The following is a 14,633-nucleotide window of genomic DNA, read 5'->3' as shown; positions in this document are numbered from 1 at the left end:
CAGAGGTGGTGGAGACTGGGGAGAGCTTGGCTCCTTCCAAACATAATACAAAATATAAAGTTTGGTACTCTGAATATTTATATTTGTACTCCTTCAAAACCGAGCCTAAGGGAACGGGAGTCATGTGCCCCATGTAACATGTAATAAATAGTTAGGGAGGTTTGGGGACAGGGACCTCATCACCATCAATGCTTGCTTTCCACAAACAAAATTTTGGACTTTGGATATATACATACATCAACTTAGCTAGGCTAGCTTCTATTACGGTAACACTACAAGTCTAGAAGTACTGATGCTGTCACTTGGAATAAACGAGCTTCCAGTAGTAGCCTAGGGTCAGTGAAAGGTGAATAAAGGTGACTTGAAGTCTTGAATTAATAAAAAGAAAAAAAAAATGTTTTGTTAATATTTTCCTGAAGAAATATTAGAAATCTAGCCTTGTAGTTGCGAGACAGAATTGTTTCGTCTCCTGGAGGTTCAACCACCACCTACTCCTCCGCCTTGGCCAACAAACGGTTTTAATGAACAATGAATTCATTGTTCTGCTACTTGTTAGTACGTGTCAAGTCAAGCCCTTTCTCTTTTGTGTATGCACCATCTTCCTCTCTCTCTGTCTCTCTCTCTCTCTCTCTCTCTCCACACTCTCACACACACACTCCCACATTTTTAAGACCAGCTCTCTCACACACGCTTTCCCGGGCCGGAACTTCCATTTTTTTGTGAAACAAAAGGAGTGTGTGTATGGTTGCTTTATCTCTATGGCCGGTCTGCAGAGAGACCCAAGAACTAAATACCGGTTTCTCTCTTATTAGTCTTTTGGGTTGAGGAAGAGAGGAAGGGTAACCGAACAGAAAGGCATTATTTTGTCGCTTCCTCTTGAAAGATATTGCAAGTAATAGTAGGCAGGCCAATGAGCAATTTGCTTTATACCGTTTTGTAAGCCAATCTCTCCCCCATCACCCACAATTTTTTTTTTTTTTTTGTAATTTGCTCTCCAGAGACAGAGAGTGAAGGTTTCTTCATCTTCTCAGTTAATCTTGTACTGAGTGTTTGAGGTGGTGGGTCTGTGAAATGGATATTAGGGGAGCGACGAGATCCTTGTTAGTGTTAACAGGGAGGGTGATCAACGACGTAGTGAGCTTCATTGTCTTCTGTTTTCTCGACCTTCTTGATGTCCTCCTCTGTTTTGTTTACAAGATTCTTGATTTCTTCATGGAAGCCGAATGGAAACCGTGCTACTGCTCGTCGGGCAAGGAAGCCATTACGAGCAGCGGTAAGATCTTGGTCTCCGAACGCGGAGAGTCGAAGATCATTTCCCTTAGTTCGACTAAGCTTCAGTTGGAGGACATCTCAGACACCCTCTACTCTCGTTCTTCTTTGGTGTCGGAGATCTCTAAATCGACGATAAAGGAGCTGAAGCGGCTCAAGATTGAAGGCACGACGATCCGGTCCTCCGAGAGGATCAAGAATGGAACCCTGAGGTCGACATTCACGATTAACTCCACCATTGTAGATATGTTACAAGAGAAGATCGGAGGCCAGCAGTTGCATCCCGTCCCTCGGTGGTCCGACTGTGACTGCAGGGCGTGCACTTCCTGGAGCTCTTCCTGCAAAGAGACGTTATACGTCCGAGTCGAAGGACCAAGCAGAGGTATGTATGTTAATGTCGGCTTTTTGAAAAGAAAAGGAAATGACGGTTGATACACGTTTTCCCTGTATGTTTTAATTACGTGTTTTCCGTTTCTGGGTTTGAGATAACATCAGAAGACAAGGCGCGAGAAGACGTGTTGTTCATTCATGGCTTCATCTCATCTTCTGTATTTTGGACTGAAACACTGTTTCCCAACTTTTCGGACGACACGAAGTCCTCGTATCGGTTGATCGCCATAGATCTTCTGGGGTTTGGAAGGAGTCCCAAGCCAACGGATTCCCTCTACACTCTAAGAGAGCACGTAGAAATGATCGAACGGTCAGTGCTGGAAGCGTACAAGGTGAAGTCATTCCACATAGTGGCTCACTCCCTGGGCTGCATTCTAGCTCTCGCCATCGCCGTTAAATATCCCGGAGCTGTCAAGTCCTTGACGTTACTTGCCCCGGTATGTTTCTAAATCCCTATTTTTGCCTTTTGTTTTCAAATAATGAAATACGAATATTAAATTAAACGCATGGTGACGGAAAAAAAAAAACGACGCAGCCATATTTTCCGGTACCGAAGGGAGAACAAGCGAACCAGTATGTGCTGAGAAAGGTGGCACCCCGGCGGGTATGGCCGTTGATAGTATTCGGTTCTTCGATTGTTTGTTGGTACGAACATATTAGCCGGACCGCTTGCCTAATCGTCTGCAAGAACCACCACTTCTGGGAATCGCTCACCAAACTTGTCACCAGAAACAGGTAACCCAACTTTGAAATTAAAACTCACTTAATTACACCTTGCTTCTTCTACTTACTAAAGTGGTGGTCTTTATTAGATTAATCGCCAATTTTTGGATTCTCTCACGTACGTCTCACGGGTCTCAAATCCCAACTCGAATAAATACTTGGAGCTTGAAATTTTACATTTTTCAATTAAATTGGCTTATAAATACTAGGGGGATGTGAGCCGGGGAGAATTGCTTGGAAGTAGATGCCTAATTAATTCAACCTGAGAATGAATTAAATAGGCATTTGATGAAGCATCTTAACGTACACCACACATGGGACTTGAATTACTTTCCCATCCTTCACTGTTGATCAATAATTATATACTCAAGAAGTGCTAGCTAGGAGAAACTCTTTAATGGAGCTTAGCACAATTAACATATATTATGATATTAAACATCGGATGGCTAATTAAAAGGATGTGATTTGTTATAGAGTAAAGACACTGTCTGTGTCTGCTGGTTTTAAATTTTGAGAATGAATGGAATCGCCCAAGAGCACTTTTTTAAAAAAGAAGAATGAATATACATATATGCATCATCCAGGAAGTTTCCCACTATATAATATATTTTCATATACTTCTTTGGTTTGAATGGTAGTCTTTTCTTGCAAAGTGGTGTGCTCAACAATTTCTCGAACGGTATTGATATAATGAATATGCCCCATTTGAAATGTTCATGATCGTACACTTCGGATTGTGATTAAATACGGTTGGGTTAGTAATTAATTGTTAATGTAACACCCTTGATAAAGAGTGATAGATGACCAGAAGCTGATCAGGACAGCAGATTCCAATTTTGCCAAGTTGGAAATAAATTGGGTTTCCTATTTCGCTCCGTCTGCTTTTATGGTCGTCAACTTTTGTGGATGGTCTGTAACTCTATATGTCTTTGTGTAGATGGAGGCTTCTTTTTTTTTGTCTTGTGTAATTTTTATTTCATTGATTAACATGGAAAAGAGGTGTGTGAAAATTTGACAGGATGAGAACATTCATGTTTGATGGGTTCTTTTGCCATACCCATAATGCCGCATGGCATACGTTGCATAATATCATCTGTGGCACCGCCGGCAAGGTTGATGAATATTTGGATGCCGTCCGGGATCAGCTACGATGCGACGTCACGGTATTCCATGGAAGAGACGATGAGCTTCTCCCAGTTGAGTGTAGCTACGCCGTTCAATCAAGGATTCCCCGAGCTGATGTTAAGGTGATCGACCGGAAGGATCACCTCACCATTGTTATCGGTAGACAGAAGACTTTTGCTAGGGAACTTGAAGAAATTTGGAAAAAATCGTCAAGTGGTTAAGTTAAGAGCCACAGGAGAGACGATAGGGTATGCATAAGAGGGATTAAGTAAAAGAAGCCTAGAAATTAAAGTAGAAACATCCCGATCATGATATCGATCTATTTATTGAAAGATAAGAAGAAAAAAAAAGAAGAAAAAATTACGAGGTACTTGAGATTGGCAGGGTTTTCCTTTTCTTTTTGATTGTTTTTATTTACCCCTTATTATCTCTTCAAGTATGAAGTCACAGCTTGGCCATGTGATTATTACCCATAAATTCCAATTAATGTGAAGTGTTTAGTGATAATTATCTTATTAATTTAAAAAGGGAATATGAAATTAAACCACCAGTTTAAAATATTTTATTCACTCTTCATTTGTCTTCTTCGTATAATTTCACTCTTCATTTCTTCTTTTTGTTTTTTCTGATGACTCTAAATAACTTGATTAATTAAGAGTACTCTCTGTGTGCTTGTGTGTTTTGAACCGTGCTTGAACTACAATGTATTTCCAATCTGTAAGTCGCTGAAGCCATTAATACTGGCTTCAAGCGTTAATAATAATGCACTGTATATGATGTCAGAAACATTCAGAACGGGTTCTGCAATAAATGTAAGAACAACTAATAAGCCATGCAGTGGGGGTTCTGGAGTCCAATTTATCTACTACACATATTATTGATTACCTTCTCCCGAGTATGTAAGGGGTTGTCTTCTCCCAATTTCAGCTCTTGCGCGTAGAGCGCTCAGCACACCGTAAATTATCTGCTCTGGGATTCTAAATAATTCACCAGGCTGCCTTTGCCTTTGCCATCTCTTTTAAACAACTTCAAATAATATGCCTGTATGCGAAGGGATGCAGAAACCAATTTTGTTATGACTACTGGATCTTATATATACAAGCTCTTTGTTTCTTGATGGGAGGAGAGTTGCGAAACAGTAACAAAGCCAAAGAACAGAATTGAAAGAGGTAATTGAGTGGTGAACCATCAGAACAAAGCACCAGCTCGTGTTGTATTTATACTGTATTCAGTTATATGTGAAATAAAGTTCTACAGGAGGTGAGAATGTACAAATGACTATGGTATCTGCTAATGTGATATACGTGCTCCTGATACGTGTTTAACTGAGTTACATATCTTTATCATTATCCTCAAAACGTGTAGCTTGGATCGGAGATGAAAAACTCATGGAATCGGTAAGGCTTTTGTGAAAATATCAGTTATTTGATCTTTGGATGGGATGAATTTTAGCAGGAGCTTCTTTCTGAGAATTAAATCACATAAGAAGTGAAAGCCAACTTCTGAATGTTTGGAGTGTGCTGGAAACAATAGATGAGCAGCCAAGTGTGTTGCACTGACATTGTCACACCAGGCTATCGGAGGCATCTTCGAGGAAAATCCTATGTCACTTAAGAGGGATTGAATTATCGAGTTGGCTAGTGCTCTGAATTCAGCTTCAGTGCTGGAGCGAGTTACAGTAGCTTGTTTCTTGGCACAGCATGCGATGAGGTTGGATTCCAAGTACACGTATTACCCACGAGTAGATTTGACATCCGGCCCAGTCGGCATCACTCAAAGCATGTAACTAAAGAAATGATGACAGAGTAAAATGAAGACCAACATCCAATGTACTCTAAAGATAGCGAAGGGTCTGTTTCACATATAGTGAGCATCAGTGGGAGCACGAAGAAAACGACAAACGTTGTTGCGGAGAAGGAAATGTCTGACCTAGTAAGGAAATGTCTGTTTCACATGTAACTAAAGAAATGTTGCAAGATGTTGACATAGGAGAAGAGATGGGTTTAGCGCCAGCCATCCCACTACACCATTGGAGATCTAAAATATAACAACGCTAAGATAACATCATCCCAGTAGATGTACAATAAGTTTCGATGCCCAGAAACAAGTGTAGGTGACCCAAATCATTTAGGTTAAAGGTGTGCAAAAGTGACGCAATGACTTGAGAAACAGCTTGAGAAGAAGACCCGGTGACCAAGATGTCATCAGCATAAGCAAGAACAAATATGGTTACCTAACCCCATTGATAGATAAACATAGAGGGATCAGTCTAAGAGAACCAAAAGCCAAGATTGATAAGTGCTTCACTCAACCAAGAGAACTAGGCACGTGGAGCGTAAACCATACAATGCCTTGCGCAGTTTACAAACATGTGTAGGCTTGGATGGGTCTTCTAACCCTCTAGGTTCTCACATAAATGTCTTCATCCACAAAGCCATTTAAAAATGCATTATTGATATCAAGTTGGCATATATCCATCCATGTGAGACTGCTAAAGCAATGATTGTATGCATCGTGACTGGTTTAACCATTGCACTAAAAGTATCAAAACAATCAAGTCCCGGTACTTGATTGAAACCTTGACTACAAGGCGTGCCTTGTGACATTCTATGGTCCCATCAGATTTACGTTTAATTTTGTAAATCCATTTGGTGCCCATCACATTCATCCTCGGTTGATAAGGAATAAGATGACAGGTATTGTTGTCAATAAGAGCACCGAGAAGTGATCCAGACTGGCCTCGGAAAGGAAAGCAACTACAATGGGGTACCGAGAAGTCATCTTTGCAAGGGAGGCTGCATAACTCATCGATCTTGTGACCATAGTGTGGGTGCGTTGTGGAGCAGGAGCTGGAACGGCTGGAGTAGAGTCATGTAACTCCTGAACTAGTCTAGTGCATTGTGGTGGGCCTGAAGTGGATGATGGACTAGAGGTAGATTTTGTAGCAGCAGAATTGGATGATTGGATTGGAAAGTCTGATGATGACATAGTAGCCTTGGCAACTATAGAGGTGACTGAAGAGGGAGGAAATGCAGCATTCATCATGGAATTGGATAGAGTACCGAGTGTGGGGCATGTAAATGGGCTGGCTACTCCACCTGTTGAAGAAGAGACACCATCAGTATTTTCACGAAAAATAGAGGATTGGGAGATACCGGGAAAATAGGCCTCATCGAAAACAATATGCCAACTGATGTACTCCTTGCCATAGGCAACATGAAAAGCACATGTAACCCTTATAAGCAACATTATATCCGAGAAAAATACATTGTTGAGACCAAAATTCAAATTTATGACAATTGTATGGCCGCAATAATGGATAACACGCACACCCAAAAGTCTTGATAAAGTTGTAGCCTGGAGGTCGATGGAATAACAATTTTATGGAGATCCACCTTGGAGGACAGACAAAGGCAGACTATTGATCAAGTACACGGCAGTTTGTGCAATATCAGTCCAGAAGGAAAACAGGAGTGAGGACGAGGCCAGTAGAGATAGCGTAGATTCAACAATATGTCGATGTTTCCATTCAACTGTCCCATTTTGTTCATGAGTGTGTGGGCATGCCAGTCGATGTGAAATACCTTCAGAATCTAGGAACAAGGAGAGAGAGAGAGAGAGAGAGAGAGAGAGAGAGAGTATGTGTGTGTGTGTGAAACTCCCCTCCCCAGTCAGATTGAAAGCTTTTGATTTTAGTATTGCTCCACATGTCATTTAAAATGCGAAAAGGCATTCATGACTTCAGATTTCTTAACAAGAGGATACAACCAAGTAAATTTGGAATAATCATCAATGAAAATGACAATACTAGAAGCCTTTATTAGATAAAGTTGGAGCTAGTCCCCACACATCTAAATAAGATCTAATTGTTGCATTGAACAAAATGAAGAAATTGGAAGATGTTTCCTATGACTCTTACCCTTTTGACATGACTGACATACAGTCTTACTAATACAACCCACACATGGCAGCGCGACCTAGTCATTGATGCCATGCTAAGAAGGTTGTGTGCTCTCCAATAAAGGTAGCTACTTTATTGTTGACTTGACTATCTCTCGGAAACTGGTAAAGGCCATCTCTACTGGTTCCTCTGAGTAGGACTCTCCCCGTATAATCCTTCACAAGAAAGAAGTCCCAATGGAACTCAAAATAAATATCATTGTCCTTAGTGAATTTACTTACAGAAATCAAATTCTTTGTGACTTGAGACACATGATAAATATTATGTAAAGCAAAAGTATGATGATTATGCTACAAGGATGATGACCCCAGATGTAAAATCCTCAAACTTGATCCATTACCAATAGTAACTTGATCCTGCCTCGTGTAGTCTAATCAAGTCTAAAATTTTCTATATTTGGAGTGAGATGATGTATGGCACCTGAGTCCGGGTACCATGTGGGATCAAATTCTAACCCCATATTCATATGATATGTTTCTAGTTTTGATGGGCTCTGTTTTTCACCTTTATAAGCTAAATCATATCGTCTTTGATAGGTGAGTACTCCATGTCCAAGCTTGCTGCAGACCTGACATATGATAGGTGAAAATTTTCCTCTGCCTCATCCACCATTGGTTACCTCTTCTATTGGAGGACTGATTTGGATATCCCCCTCGGTTGCGACCTCCACAAACTCTGCCATTGTAAAAAGAGTAGCCACCACGGTTCATAGTGTTTTTGGAGTTCCAATAATTCTTATTTTCCCTTGTGAAGTCAGATTTGCTGAAGGAAGAGAATTATCAGAGATAGGTTGGTTGTGTTGTTCCAACCAAGCCTCATGATTTAACAACAAGCCCATTACATCATTAATGGTAAGTCTATCAAAATCAAGCCTATTAGTAAACACAATAACCATGGATTCTTAGTTAGGTCCAGAAATAATATAAAGAATAAGACCATCCTTGCCTATAGGTTCAGAGATTGCGTCTAAACTGTCAGCTATTACTTCGGCTTTCTTGACATATTCAGTTATGGACTAAGACCCCTTCTTGATGCTTTGTAGTTGCCGCTTCAGATGGAGTACTCTCGACCTGGATATAGTGGAATAGGTTGTAGAGAGTGCTTGCCATACCTCGGCTGAAGTGGTCAGTCCAATTATTTCTGTCACCACACTTTCAATGAGTGACAAAATAATCCATCCTAGCACCAATTGATCAAGCTGCACCCAATTGTCATAGTCTAGATTCACCATTCTTCTACCATCTGATCTATCAATCTCTACTAGTGGTGCCTGCATCGTGCCTTCCGCAAGTCCTAACAACTTTTCTGTTCTAAGGACAGGAGTCATTTGCGCCTTCCATGGGAGATAATTCTCATGGTTTAGTTTTATCGGGAGAGTGTAAGAAATGTTGGGAACAATGGATATTGTCGATCCCATAACAGAGCTTAGGAGTGGGTTTGATCCACTCGTGTTGGAGCTTCCTATAGGACTGTTGTCGTGGTTAGACATGGCTCTAATACCAAGTTGCAAAATACTAACAAAGCCAAAGAACAAAATTGAAAGAGGTAATTGAGTAGTGAACCAAGCACCAACTCGTATTGTATTTATACTATATTCAGTTACATGTGAAATAGAGTTCTTTAGGAGGTGGGAATGTATAGATATAGTAAAGATAACTATGGTAACTGATAATGTGATATACATGCCTCTGATACGTGTTTAACTGAGTTACGTATCCTTATCATTATCCTCAATAGGGAGTAGTGTTAAATTTTCTCATAAAACTAATAACTTTAATCGCGTAGGAGGAATTATCTCATGAATCGATAACTTACACTAATATACAGACCTTCTAAGGAGGTTTAGGATCTAATTAGAGCTAGAAGGTCAAAAGTTTCATCTAATCAAGCAACTGCAGTGAATCATCTGTTATGGAGGAAGAAAGTTAGAGACTATTAACCTTTGTCCCATGTCTAATAAGGAATTCGAGGGTTTAGTGCATCTCTTCCAATCCTACATTGTGTCCTAGTTTTACCCGAGCAGTTTGATATGGATATGTCTCTATGCCTAGAGTAGAATTTATTAATCAATGGTTTTTGTCTTGGAAGCATTTTATCTATCTAGTGGAACACTTGGGTTTTTAAATAAGAGGGTATCTCCCCGACCCGATTCTTGGCGAACATAGTTCTTCTCCGGAATCACTTTGATCCAGGAATCTAACCTAAATTTAATTTGTCCATCCTAATGCAAATTCAAATGCTTTTGAAATAGCTCACATCCAGAATTAAAAGTGGTTCTTTTTGTAATTACTGATGGGCCATTTGTGCCCCATTGGCTGGCTTCTCTGATAGTGCAACATTACCGTATGATGTATCCCCCTAAATTAATGAAAACTTTGTTACTTAACCCCAAAAAAATAATATTAATCATTAACCTTATACAAGAGAGGGGATTATAATAAGATAAAGGGATTATAATTGAATAAGGACAATTTTTGGATCTTATTATTAATAAAAAAATAATCTTTTTAACATAATTTCTAGAATATGGTAACTCTTTTTAAAAAAATATAAAAAAATGGAGAAACACTGTTCATCTCCTTTCTCCTTCAGACCACCAAACTAAACACTTCATAGCTATACCTCACCAAACCAAACCACTTTTATGGCAACTACCCATCAAATCAGAAATAAAAGAAGTAAACGACACAACCTCCTGAACTCCACCGAATAAATTTCTAATTTAAAAGGCAACTTTTGGTTTCACAGAGCAGTTCAAAATTTTATACCCAGGAACCACAACCCAAAGAACTACCTTGTTATAGTCAATAGTTTCATCCCATAGATCCAAATAGTTTCATCCAATAGGTCCACAAAACCCAGTCAAAGAATAGATTTTTAAACTCTCAAAACAAGGATGATAATGATAATCCGATTTGAGAAACAAGGTATATATACTTACAGAGACGTGGGAGTCTGGCGTTTCTCTTGGCGTCAGTCGTAAAGAAGACGGTGTAGACAAGAATGAAGTGTCAACTATCTCAGCACCAAGGGTGTCGCCCTTGGTGTAGCCATGCTGAACAAAGTTGGCTCCACTGTTGAGTAGTTGGTATTGATGCCTCTGGAAGCCCTTGACAACACCAGCACCACAGATTGCATGAAGGCGCCTCTACACAACATTAAATGACGTGAGGCTTTTTTTCAGTTTTTGGTGTTTAAAAACTTTTAAGCCAACTAAACTACCGTTTCTTGTACTTGGTATGGTGTTTCATTTGTTCTTCTAATTGTTTCAAAAGAAGAACCCATAACAACTCTGCTCCAAACTCAGATGCAGAGAAGAAGAAGAAGGAGAAGAAGAAGAAGAAGAAAGAAGAGGAGGAGTAAAGAGAAAGATAGAGACCGGAGGTGGGGAGACTTGTTCGGTGGTCCGAAGGAGGAAGGAGATGAACATTGTTTCTACCCTTTTTTGATATTTAAAAAAAAAAAGTTACCATATTCTAGAAACTATGTTAAAAAGATTATTTTTTATTGACAATAAGACCCAAAAGTTGCCCTTATCAGCTATAGTCCCTAAGATAAACCATTTTTTTTCCTTCATGGGTATATAATGAGAGTTGTCCATTACCCAGGTCCTATGATAGAGAACCACCACTTCTAGCTAAGGCTGTAATCAAATCAAAGATCTAATTGAATAGTTTAAGTTCGAGATTGATTTTAATGGAGCTTGAATTGAGTTCAAACATTTGGTAAATTTGATTAATTTATTTGAACTTGACCAATAAAAAGTTTGAACTTCTCAATTAACACATACATACATGTGTATATATCATACAATATAAAAATATATTTTATAATACATATTAGGAAAATACATTTTTATAATATATATAATAATAGAATATGCTATATATTATAAAAATATATTATATATTTATAAAATATAAAAATATATTCACTTTTAAGCTTTCGAACTGAATTTAAGGTCATCGAATAATTTAATCAAACCAATCCTAAACCAAAAAATATATAATTACAATCAAACTCGAACTCAAACCTAATAATATTTTAATTGAACCGAAAGAAGGCATGCCAAAGTTCGACTTTGCTCCGCTCGATTGCAACACAACGTTTTAGCACGTACCCTGTAATCCCCACGGTGAACATATTTTCCGTTTTCATGATCCGACAAATTCCATGTGCAATGACTGTCCCCAACCATCTAACTGTAGGCTGCACAGGATATTTTCTATGGCGCTATCAGCAATGGAGTCCGAAAATTCTGACTTTCATTTCAACTTCCGGAAGGACATCAGAAAGAGACATGGTCAAGAAAAGTGGCCAGCGGATCAAGTTCAATCACATTTCTGGGGAAACTAGCTCTTGCCTCTTGTTGGATTTTATTGCCGGTGGGTTAAATTATCCATCGGATGAGAATCTTCTTGGCTGTATCGACTGTTCCATGTTATTGGACAGTCGATATGTGTATAGACCGGTTCAATGCCCCTTATTTAGAGTATCAGTGATCCTGAAAAGCAATGTGTATTGATCAGCACACTCCCTCTTACTAGTTGATTAAGACAATTGTCTTTGCTAACAGGCCATTGAACCGGTCTTTGTTATCGTAACATGTCATCTAGTTTTGTTTTATTTTTTATTTTTTATCACACTTTATATCTCACTTAATTTTGTTTAGTACAAACAGCAGATAATATGAAAGACATGTCTAAATTTTATAAATTTTGTATTTTTTATTTCTGTATTTTATTATTAATTATGACATCACTATTTAACTGACTTCAATAACTGTATTTTCATAATCTCATATAGGGTTTACCCGCTAGGTACCCACAATACACAACGAGACGAAATACAGCCCAGTAAAATTGACCCAATGGTGTCTCAACCCATTAATTAATATATTAAATGGATTGGATTTGGGCGGATTATAAATGCATGGATTGAGCATGTTGGATCTGAAATTGCCGCCCTTGACACATGACATGGATTTCTCTAAATCAGTGGTTTTCACTCCATTGGCTGTGGCAAAATTATGTAATGACTGGTTCTAAATATGGATATCGGTAGGTGTATCAGTTTGTATTGGTGTTTTTTTTATGTTTTATTTTTTTTTTAAACTGATTTAGAGGAATCGGCTTAAGTCTTACCTATCTTTTGAACCAAGGTCTGATCTGGTACATATCTTATAGGGGCATATCAGAAAGTCTCGGATATGATATATATCGGTTGATACAGGTTGATACATAACAATATTTTGAACCTTGGTATCTATTTCTTTCGAATTGCTTTTGCATTGGGGAAAAAATGTCTCCTACTTAGCTACCTGATCAGAGGAACGCATCTGGTAAAATATCTTTTATGCATTAACTTCAAGATTTAAAATTTAGGATTTTGGATTTAAGGATTAAAAGGGTTAGTGCATAGGGTTCAGGATTTAGGGTGATTAACTTCTCGTTTGTAAATCAAGAGCTGGTTGAATGCATTTGTCCCATTATGGAAGGAGCAAAATATATAAAGCTCTTTACATTGCTAGTTTGTAGCTTTATAAGGTATGTGGGACCGACCTAAAAAGCTCTTAAACAATGTTTGGTGAAAATTGCGGAAAGATTATTGCTATCATTCAGCAGCTCTGTTAAAGCTTCTATAAAGGATCCCAAAGGTCATAAATTGAACCTTTTTTTTTAACCTCCATAAATTATACCTCCGCTTGATAAAGAGTTCTTAAGGTCATAAGCTATTATTAATTTTTTTTACAAGTTATACCTCCGCTTAATTGTTTTGAAATGATGCACAATTGGGAGGGCCACTCTATAAGTAGGACTATCGATACATAATAATCTCTCTATGCCTATACATTTTCGGTACTGAAAGTGTGTCAACAATCTTATTTGTGTGCTTCTCCTAGAGCTGTTACCACACGATATTAATGGTTCATACTTGATAGAGCGCAATGCCATCAAAATTAAAAGTATTTTAATTGAGACCCAAGGTTTAAAATATTACAGTGCATATATATATATATATATATATTTACAAAACTCAGTTTTGTAATCAACAGAAGGATTGTTTACGGATAGGTAGGGTGTTTCTCTATGTTTAATTAAAAATCCCTCCTACATGGTTAACCCTGAAACATTATATTAAAACAATAATAAAAATATATTGTACCTCTTTAAAATGCATGGGAAAAACCAGGATTTACTCTTTACAGAGCGCAACTCACAACCCTATTGCATTGTGTATTGGAATCATCTCCTTATAAATAATAGCACAAAGTATGGGAGATGATTTGCAGCTGGGAGGCATTGTGAGGTTGATGTGAGGAGAAGATCCAGACTTGCATGGAATATAATTTTTCTATTTTGTGTTCATCCATCCTTTGAACCCTGTTATGATATATAGGAAAAAAAGCATTTACAGAATCGTTTTCGGGGGCCACAAAATCTTAAAAAAAAACATTTTTTGAATCTTCAAAAAAATTGAGGTAATTCTACTCACGAAAGTAGCTCAGAAAAAACCATACACATTTGCACATCTTCATTTATGAAGTTTCAAAGAGAAGACCAATTGGTGGTGGTTTAGTTGGTGTCCTCTCTGTCTAGTTGTAGAGGACATATGGTAACAAATCTCGTTCATTGGTGGTGCTTCAAGTTTGGCCATGAACAGTTTACACTACTTCGGGTTGGGCCCATTTAAATTTTGATAAAAAAAAAACTAATTTTTTAATATTCGTCACCAATAGAGGTGTAAATGTATCAAATTCGAATCGAATCAGACAATATTCAAATTTGAATTCAATTAGAAAATTTAATATCCGAATTCAATTTGATATCCGATGGACATTGAAAATTAATTTTTGAATATTCGATTCTATTTGAAGTTGACCAATTAATTATCTTAGTTAATTAATTAATATATAAAATAAATACTTTATTTTATAAAGTATATAAAATAATTTAATTATTTATCACATAAAACATTTAAATATTATATATAAGAATTAAATAATCGGCCAAATTTGGATATTTATCGAATCGAATTAGGTCATATCCGAATCCGATTAACTGATTCAGTATAAATATATAAAATATTCAAATTATCCGAATTCAATTCAATTATGTTGAAACTCGATTTCAAGATCAAATTTTTGAATATCATTGACACCCCA

General features: G+C 37.8%; 1 protein-coding gene across 1 annotated transcript; it reads left to right on the top strand.

The window, feature by feature from the left end:
- Positions 1–313: 313 nt before the first annotated feature.
- LOC148864320 (putative lysophospholipase BODYGUARD 3) lies at positions 314–4,076 on the top strand. Its single transcript, XM_088974412.1, has 4 exons — positions 314–1,651; positions 1,765–2,096; positions 2,195–2,394; positions 3,401–4,076. Exons 1-4 carry the CDS (start codon positions 1,072–1,074, stop codon positions 3,726–3,728), a joined length of 1,440 nt encoding a protein of 479 aa, XP_088830538.1. The 5' UTR covers positions 314–1,071; the 3' UTR covers positions 3,729–4,076.
- Positions 4,077–14,633: the final 10,557 nt, after the last annotated feature.

Source organism: Nelumbo lutea, chromosome 3 (assembly GCF_056320005.1).
Source record: "Nelumbo lutea isolate HS-2025 chromosome 3, American lotus-T2T, whole genome shotgun sequence".
Lineage (NCBI taxonomy): Eukaryota > Viridiplantae > Streptophyta > Magnoliopsida > Proteales > Nelumbonaceae > Nelumbo > Nelumbo lutea.
This window is presented reverse-complemented; position numbering and strand designations above follow the sequence as displayed.

What these genes read in the sequence shown, in the direction of transcription:
- LOC148864320 (XM_088974412.1), top strand. Translation starts at nt 1,072, where the DNA reads ATGGATATTAGGGGAGCGACGAGATCCTTGTTAGTGTTAACAGGGAGG. An exon ending in AGTCGAAGGACCAAGCAGAG is followed by an intron (nt 1,652 to 1,764) that starts GTATGTATGTTA and finishes AGATAACATCAG; the next exon opens with AAGACAAGGCGCGAGAAGAC. An exon ending in CCTTGACGTTACTTGCCCCG is followed by an intron (nt 2,097 to 2,194) that starts GTATGTTTCTAA and finishes AAAACGACGCAG; the next exon opens with CCATATTTTCCGGTACCGAA.